The sequence below is a fragment of the Halyomorpha halys genome, unplaced genomic scaffold (assembly GCF_000696795.3).
Source record: "Halyomorpha halys isolate HHAL.00 unplaced genomic scaffold, Hhal_1.1 Scaffold1581.1, whole genome shotgun sequence".
NCBI classification, from domain to species: domain Eukaryota; kingdom Metazoa; phylum Arthropoda; class Insecta; order Hemiptera; family Pentatomidae; genus Halyomorpha; species Halyomorpha halys.
This window is the reverse complement of record NW_027107185.1, coordinates 120,920-130,131: the sequence shown is the minus strand read 5'-3', so window position 1 is coordinate 130,131 and position 9,212 is coordinate 120,920. Positions and strand designations below refer to the sequence as shown.

Sequence of the window (9,212 nt, the reverse complement as noted above, 5' to 3'; positions counted from 1 at the left end):
TATATATATATATATAGTCCATTCAGAAATACTGGGGAAAAGAAAGATATTTGATTTTGCAAAGATGTAATTCTCCCACCATTTTATTGCTACTTCATAAAATTCATTCATTCCTTTTTAAATTTTTACTAGCTATAATCACAATAAATTATTGAAAATCGAGAATAAACTTAATTATTGTACATACATACAATATACAAAAATATAAGAGTTGGTGAAGGAGTTTGCTATGAAGGAGGAATAAAATATGATTTAAAGACAAGAACCATATATGATAAGGTAAAAATTGACAATTCATAACTATAATGTTTGTGGAATTAATTAAGAATAAAGTAAGAGCAGTAGGAGTTTGCCTAATTTAAATTTATTCTCAAGAGTGTTGTCACATTTATCATGTTATTATAACTGCCATAAGTAAATTTTTATCAATAAGATTGTTTTTAATGTTATATGTTTATAAAGTGGGATGAATCAAATATAAACAGTAATTATTTTTCTTATATTTATTGATTAATTTTATACACAAATATACTTTTAGCATTCTTTATATAATCCTCTTTGTGTTCTACGCATTTTTGTTACTGATCTGGAATCTTGGATTTTCCTTGGTCACACAAATTTTGAGGGAGGTTCAGACGAGAAAAAGTTAAAAATTGAAAGCCATGATGGATTTTCATGAATAAAAAACGAATATTAAGGTTATGAGAAATGTGAACAAAATAATATATATATATATATATATATATATGTGTGTGTGTGTGTGTGTGCGTATACATATATATAATAATAAGGTTTACTAGAATAAATGAAAATTTGTAGTAAATATTACATAGTAAGAAATAAAATATTAATAATATGAGAGACATACTGACTGAGTTGAAGATTCTAATGCAAGTAGGGTAATCACTGATGAGGACCCCCTCAAAACAATTGGAAGATATAAAGGGAAGTAAAAAAAAAACTTTTTGAAAACTTTTTTTCATTTGTCATTTTTAAAAAAAAAAAAACGTGGAAAACTTGGATACATATATACTGCAAATAAGAATGAAGTATGACTGAAAACTATTGATTGAAGTAATGAATTAAATGGAAAATATGCTAATTAATTGAAAATATAAATGCATACAAATTTATGAAAGGTGATGGGTAATAAATGGAAATAAAAGAGGAAAATGGTGGGAAATATTTTGTAATATAAGCATTTGTCTTATGAAAAAAAAATTTAATATAGCTCAGGATTAGAGCAACTACAGCCAATGTCCACTCAAACCATTGTCAACAACGCTACGCCACTGTATGTTGAGATGGACAAGTTGCGGATGTTTTAATATTTGAAGACTGGTTAAGGATGTGTTGTTTTTCAGTTTTTAGATTTAGGTGAAGTGTATGTAATTGGTTATCAATACTTTTAGAGAAGAGTTATTAGTCTTGTGCAACAGTGGCTAGGGTGGATTTTTGGTCTAAATCAGATGAATGGTTTAAGGGTAAGGAGTGTTTCGGACAGTGGAAGTGTTGGGAGGAGATATTGATATGAATATTTATACTGGGTGATGCGATCTTCAATAAAAATAAGTTTTACTTTTCATATTCTCTTCATTGTTCGCATCCTCCCTCCGTCACCACCTTCATATGTTAAATTGCCATTTATATTTAATTGAACCCCTTTATACATGTAAATTTGATTTTGTAATGTTTTATATTTATAATTTTCATATTAAAACAATAAAAATATGCACATCAAAACAAGATTTCCATCTTCTCTTCTTTCCATAATACCATACCATAATAAACAGAGGAGTTTCAGGATTGAACCTTTCAGAGTTTAGCAAAAACTGGGGTGATGTAATATCTTTTTTTGATGTATGTATTAGTTGAACACTGTTTATTTTTTATTATTTCATTTAGTATTTTTGAAATTGATATTTTAGTTCTGGAACTTGAAAATGACAAAGGTTTAATATTGAGGTATCTACATTACGGTTTACTATTATTCAGTTAATGCTAAGTGGGGCTGCCTGTAGCTCAGTTGGTTAGGCCCAGTCTATAAATTTGAGATTGCTGGCGGTGCCGGTTCTTATCCGGCCTGGGGCGTTGACTTTTTAATTGAGTGGCGGTCCCACAAATGAAAAACTTGACCCCCAACCATGGTTAGGCAGTATAGGACTCCAATAGGAGTCTTGGACGAAAAAAAAAAAAATGTTAAGTGGAGTGAGTGGCATGGTGATTTTAATTATAAATAAAAGTTATAATTAATAATATTTGATGTGGTGTTAATCTTTTAGGGATACTGATCTCAAGATTTATAAATCATAATCTTATGCTCTTTGAAAGTACAAGAATTAAAAATTAAGTTATTTTGAAGGTGCTGGAGCATTTGTTGCAGCATTAGAAACATGCTCTGAAAGAAATGCAGAGGTCATGGGTAAGCCATCCCCATTTGCCATTGATAATGTCCTCATTCCAAGTGGGTTAGAACCAAAGCGTTGTCTTATGATAGGTGACAGGTGAGAATCTTTATATTTTCAAATTTTGCTTACGATTAGTTTGTAAGAAGTAATTTGTAGTTCATGTTGATATTTACTGATAATTTCTTCATCATGTGAGAATATATAAACTGGAAAATCTAAAATATAAAAATTACATTAAGTTATCTATACATATTTAGGAAAACTATGATTTCAACTTTCGAACGAGAGTTGTGAGGACGATCCTGTGAAGGACCACGCTAATACGATTTCATATTTTTATTTATTTTTTAATCATTCTGTATCTGCTGCTACTGATATCTGCCTGCTACAATCAATATTGTCTATGGGACAATCGATTCCTGATTATTGGGACATCACCCGTTTTGGACTTACTAATTTTTTGGATTACACAAAATTATTTTAAAAAAACTTCAATTACATAAGAACGTGTGATTACACTGCTTTTTTATATGTAAACATAACCAAATCTCAAGATGAAATTGGAAATTAGAATGCTGCCTGTAGTAGTATTTAAGCTGTTTTACAAACCAGACAGAACAAGTGTTCTATAGTTGAGAGAGCTCTTGGTAAATATTTCTGTTAGTGAGAAAGAAGGTGAAAGTTATATGTATGAGTGACTAAGAGTTGGCAGTCATAAGATTTTTTTCATTTAGCTAATGGTTTTGAAAGAAGCTGTCAACCACTCTGACAAAACTGAAGGTGAAGCTGATAGCCACTGCTAGCAGAAAGTATCCTACTGATATGCACAAGCTGTATTTATCTAGCACTACTCTACATCGAGAAACACTCTCCCACGATTCTAGTAGACACCATTTCTCTAAGGCACTGTTATAATTTGGTTTCAAGACAGAAATTTTCTTTTCTTCTAAAAAGAAATTTAATGGGTTTGTCCAGACCCATATTGTTGAGTATTATAGTAATTAGTGCAAAATTTAAATTTGTGCTCGGTATTGGTATAAACTATTGTTTTCTACAATAATCAGTATTTTTAATATTTTTTGATATTGTTACCAAGCCTAATACTTTTGGTTTTTTATTTCAATAAAAATTAGAAATTAAATGTTTTTTGGGTTGAGAATCCAAATATGTCTTGGGTTTTGGCAATAACTAACGTTTTCATCTTGAAAATTGCTATTTTAAAGAACTTTTGTTATTTTTAGCAAACTTAACATTTGAATATTTTTATGGCTTATTTATTAATTTGGTTGTTTTTCAAAGGGACAATTTGGTACCTAATTCATTTTGCTATCTTGATCAGAACCAGAGATATAAAATAAAATGTAGTTTGTATCATCGTGATATCCTCTCCTTGTTAGTATAACTGTGACCTTATTGTTATCTTAGTTATTTTTGACTTCAAAGAATATACTTTAATTTCAATTTTAGATAAGCCAACTTTCAGGTTACCGAAGTTCAGATTGTTGGGACTCCACTGTATTATTCGTTTTCATTAGAATATCTTGCAGAGTCTCTTCAAGGGATTCTGCAAAATAATTTAGGAATGGGTCATTCCACACCATCTCAGCATAGTTTAGAACTCTACCATCTCAGGTTTTCTTCAATTTTGCATAAGCTTTGTGTAGGTATGCTAGCCTTTCTTAGTTTTTACAGAAAAGACAGTATTTGTATCAAATGATGTTGGTGGAGTTCCACCATTTACCTTCTTCTACCAAAAGGTTTCGGCCACCAAAAAAAGGTTGGAAACCAAAATATGGTTGGAAGTGTTTTTTTAAAAAACAATCTTAACTTTAAAATTAAAACCCACATTTTTTACTATCTTAATATTTTGCATCATTCTAAAATTGTTAGTTCTTATGTCACGATTATCTGTATTAATAAGTGGCACTTTTTCTCTTGGTAACATTACTCTTTCTAAGACATCTTAAGTTGCGAGGAACCACACTTAATGAAGTTTCCATAATCCATGTTAAGAAAGTCATGAAAGGAAGTCTACAAGATACAGTAAAAAATTATTTTGCCTGTCTCTCCTCACCTTAAAGTTGTTTTCTTTCCAATGTTTATAAAATTTCTGATTTTAATTGGGTTATCAAAAAAGACAATACAAGTGTTCTAATGAATTATTAATTTTTCTTGTAGAGTGGTGTTTAGTCTATTCAATATCCTTAATATCTTGATTTATTAAATGAATATCAGGAATTGTTTCATATTTCACTATATATGTGAAATGGTGTTCTTTAAATACTTAATTATTTTTTTTTTAATATTACTGTTTGCATTGTTTTTCTTATTTGATAACTTTTGTTATAGGTGTAATACTGATATTCACTTTGGCAAGCAACGAGGTATGGTAACACTATTGGTTGAAACTGGAGTTCACAAATATAGTGATTTGGAGAAATACAAATCTTCAGGGATGGATCATTTAATTCCATCTTATTATACATCCTCAGTGGCTGATCTTTTAGAAATCATGAGTCTGTGATAAAAATAGTCATCTTATTCAACTTATTTATATCCTTCTTCAGCTTAAGTTAAAATTGATCTGATTGCTTTTTAAAAACAATTAAATAGTATAATATTGACATCTTCACAATATAAAAATGACAGTAATAGTTTTTATTTCTTATTCGTTTTTCTCCTAATTATAGAATCCTGTGTTATGATCAATTTATTTTGCCTACTTCACAATCAAAAGTACCCAGAAGTAAAACAAATTGACGAAAATATAGATATATAAAGTAATTCTTACACTAAACACATATGACAATGGTAATTTCACTATCGTCCTAACTAAATATATTTTAAACTGTATTTTGGAGGTTCTAGAATTAAAATCACAATATGTTACTATTTACTATATCCAATGAATTGTTAAACTAATATTGGTAACATAATAAGTAATGATTCGCGATTGGTGATATTCCAGAAAGAGGTTGATTAAAAATTTTTCAGATAAACCACTTTCCTTCTCTGACAATTAACATGGGGGGTGACCTACTTATATGCTCAAATCACAATCATTTTCAATAAGATGCCTGTCTATTTATTTTTATCTGCTGAATTGTTCATAATATGATAGCCTTCCTGTGTGACAGAGATAGGCATTAGCTAGCTAATATTTAGTTAATAGCTAACAAAGTAATTGCTAAATAGTTGTCAGAATTAGTTCCCCTAAAAATTGGAACTAATTTAGCTATTGACTTTTAGCTACTGCGGAATCTTACAACTAAATCAGTTGCCCTTTTCAACTAACAACTAATTTAGTTGTAAGATTTAGCGTGGCTGATGGTCAATAGTTAAATTAGTTCTAATTTTTTGGGAAACTAATTCTTCGGGGGAGAGGGTTCTGAAAATAAAAAAATAATCAGTATTACGATAGCGTATAACCCGCTTGCATATCGATTTATTTTAACTTTTCGGATTTCCAACATTAACATATTGGACTCCTTATATACGGGTATGCTGAAAATGATAATACAATTGATTTTGTGATCTCAGGCTTGCGAATCGATTTATTTTACCTATTCGGATTGCAAACATATCGGGATCCATATGGGGGGCCTGTACATGTTTGCCAAGCCGTGGCGAACTCATGCGACATACGCGAGCATATAAATGGGTGGCTTGGCTTGGCTGGTACGAGTTGGCTTAAGCTTGTTACTCTCGATACGTCGAGAGTCGGTTTTTTTGACACAGATCAAAGGGAGGAAGTTCGTGAGAGTGCTCGTGTAGCATCTACACCATTGTTCTTTGTTTAGTTGCAACTGAGAGCTGTTAGGAGGTTAAAGGTGTTTGCTGTTACTTTTTAAAATAAGTTTTATATTTAATTCAAAAATTTATATTCATTCTCCTCATTTTTTTTTTTTTTTTTTTAATAAAAATGAAAGGAGAATGAATATAAATTTTTGAATTAAATATAAAACTACTACGTTTATTAATTATGTTGAAACTAGTTATTTTTAATGAACTAAAATGTCTGAATGATTAATGATGGAAACTTTGTTGACCGTGGATAATATATATGAAGAGAAGATCATTGGGGGTGCGGTGAGAAAATAACAAATAAGTTTTTAAAAAATTATATAGTTTATATTTATGTGTACCAACGTTTTGGCCAGAACTTTCTAGTGTTTTAAACTATTCATCTGATCCTTCAATGTATCAGTAATTAAACCACTTTTTGGTAAACAACCTCTATATAGTGGGTACCTGACTGGTTGAAGATTAAATAGTGGTTTAACATTAGGAAGGTTACAGAAATTGTGAAAGTTATTTCAAAATAAAGTTTTAGGATTCTTAGCTGCAGATAAATGTAATATTAATTCTGAGGTGACTGGATGGCTTGGGGCATTTGATATAAACTTTGGGAAGATTACAGAAAACATTTGGGAGGTTATTCCATTAAGAAAGTGTTAAGTATCTGAGGTTGCGAAATGTAAGGAATAACAGTTGCAGGCATGAGTAAGTATGATCAGCGCCTCAACACTGCCATGAAGACATTCAAAGATCATAAAGTAATGTTTAGATCAAGACTATAAAACTGCATTACTCTGTAAAAAACAAACCATTGTATATGTTATTGATAAAACTAATTCATAGAAACCTTCTGAATGAGCCCCAATATATTCACTATTACAAAACCTTTTGATCTCAATCTTCTCTGTGATGTGTATATAAGATCCGTTGAGATGAGGCTGATAAGTTTCCTTTTGATTCTCTCCAGGGCTCTACCAGGATGTTCAACTAGTATTTTTGGAGTTGTTACTTCAATACACCCACAGTTTTTGAGGACTAGTTATCTTCATGTTTGTCACCTGCTAGATCGGGAAGCTGGTGCCTTCCGCTTGCGTAACCTTTCCTCCAACGTTGTTGTTTCTAAGGAAGATTGGTGCCCCAGTGGTTTTCTCTTGTCTGTCCAAGATTCTGTTTTTCTGGCCTTGATCTCGTTCCTACCAACCTTACAGCACATACTGAGAATAGGAATGAATGTACAGTATGGAGGCCTTCTGATATATATTAATCACTCTCAACACACTTGCGACCCCGAAATGAGTGATAAAATAATACCTTTGGGATAAGAAGACGTAAAGCGACATGATCGAGAGTCCTTAGAAGCTGTCACACAACGTGATCTAAAGTCCTTCGATACGATGGAGCCGTCTGATGACGTGATCTTCAGTCCTTCTTAATAAGGAACCGTCAACTGACATGGTAAGAAGTCTGACCAGAAAAATTGGTAACCTCCAGAATATTTACTGAGGCTTGCTACCAAGACTCAAACCATTCTCTTAAGGTGTACGGCAGACAGGGCACATCCTATTACTGTCAGGATAATACGACGAGGGGATAATGTATAGAATAATGTAGCGGTCTTTTTTATATTATCTTCTATTGCCATTATAACCTGACACCATTACATGACGTTTCAAATTAGATTAAACGAATTTATTTTTATTCACACGAATTAATGTCGTGACGTCTTCATAAAGATGAAGATACATTTTTTGCCATTTCAAATACCATGAGGAAATTTTCGCCGGAAAAATAATGTTAATTATCCATATTTATTTAGTTTTTAAAGGTTTTTATATTTCTAATAAATGATATCTGATAATGAATCGTTTAAATTTTATTTTAAACGTCAGGTTGTAATGACAATAGAAGATAAAGTTGACCGCGTAAGTACCATAATTTTGATTAGTTATTTCGTACAAATATTCCTCTGTGGCACGTTCGATGGATTTGATAATAAATAATTGATACGTGATTCCAACAAGATTCGATATAGTTAATCATGGAGTACTATTGGCAATGCAGCTGCAAATTCTGTTTTTCGACCAAACGAATCTGTTCTTTAGCAGAGTGTCGGAGTTCTGATTTAGCCATCGGAATAATGTGTGTTATTTGGTTTAAGTTAAATTGATATAATCATGTATGTTTATAATCTGGTTTGGTTATTATGGATGAAACTGCATGTGTATGAACCTTGTTGAATCTGTTTTAATATTTTATGAACTATATGGAATATATTTTATAAGTGAAAATTAAAAGATTTTGGTTAGCTCAAGCTATCTCGCTGAAGTACTGTGCGTTCCAGAAGTTTTAATTAATTTAAAACTTGTACTATATTGCATATTTGTAAAACTCTCTATAAATAGTTTCAGTGTGTTAAAATATGAATACGCTATTTGTATTTTAAATGGATGAGAACTTTATTATTTTGTATGACATCTCACTCTTTTCTTTTAACGTAGTTCATATGGTAATAATTTATTTAAAAGCGTTTCCCTCCATTTTCTCAGTACATCCGCCTACTCAGAATTTCAATGATGGGATTTCAGAATTGTCTCCGTAACTATTCCAACTGTCTTAACCTTACAATCTGAACGTTCATGTTAATTTTATTCCAACTGACCGTGTAGGGGCCTCGTAAGAAAACGTTTTTGGACCGACTCATAAATTCTCCTCAGAGAAACCAATTGTTCGTCCTACACTTAACGATCATATACTACAGCAAATCCCGAAACTCTAGTATTTCCAGAAATTTGCGGAGTTCACCGCAATAATTAACACCGAGCAGTTTCTATATAAGCGAGTGTATTCATTTGTAGGAATATAAGGGTAATCGTTACTCATCATGTGCGAATATGGAATATAAATATATTTAGTATTCAAGAATACTTTTAGTAGCTAGTATTCGGTATTTATAATTTTTTTTTTTTTGAAATTGATAGATATTACAATCTGCCACACAGTTGTGGT

The 9,212-nt window shown here is 31.2% G+C and overlaps 2 protein-coding genes across 6 annotated transcripts in view; both read left to right on the top strand.

Moving 5' to 3' along the window:
* The window catches only part of LOC106690112 (chronophin), a 19,834-nt gene extending 14,765 nt beyond the window's left edge, over positions 1 to 5,069 (top strand). For all 3 annotated transcript variants that reach the window (XM_014435413.3, XM_014435415.3, XM_014435414.3), the window contains 2 exons: positions 2,363 to 2,504; positions 4,758 to 5,069. In XM_014435413.3, the coding sequence (XP_014290899.1) occupies positions 2,363 to 2,504; positions 4,758 to 4,932 (317 nt within the window). In that variant the 3' untranslated portion in view covers positions 4,933 to 5,069. The remainder of the gene's footprint in view (positions 1 to 2,362; positions 2,505 to 4,757) is intronic.
* Positions 5,070 to 5,146: 77 nt separating this feature from the next.
* Positions 5,147 to 9,212, top strand: part of LOC106690114 (glycerol-3-phosphate phosphatase) — a 31,764-nt gene continuing 27,698 nt past the window's right edge. For 2 of the 3 annotated variants that reach the window (XM_067045496.1, XM_067045499.1), the window contains exon 1: positions 5,147 to 8,128. The gene's annotated coding sequence lies outside the window, so the exon portion shown is untranslated. Of the gene's footprint in view, positions 8,129 to 8,152; positions 8,346 to 9,212 lie in introns of those variants that run through there. The other variant, XM_067045497.1, reaches the window with a different exon arrangement.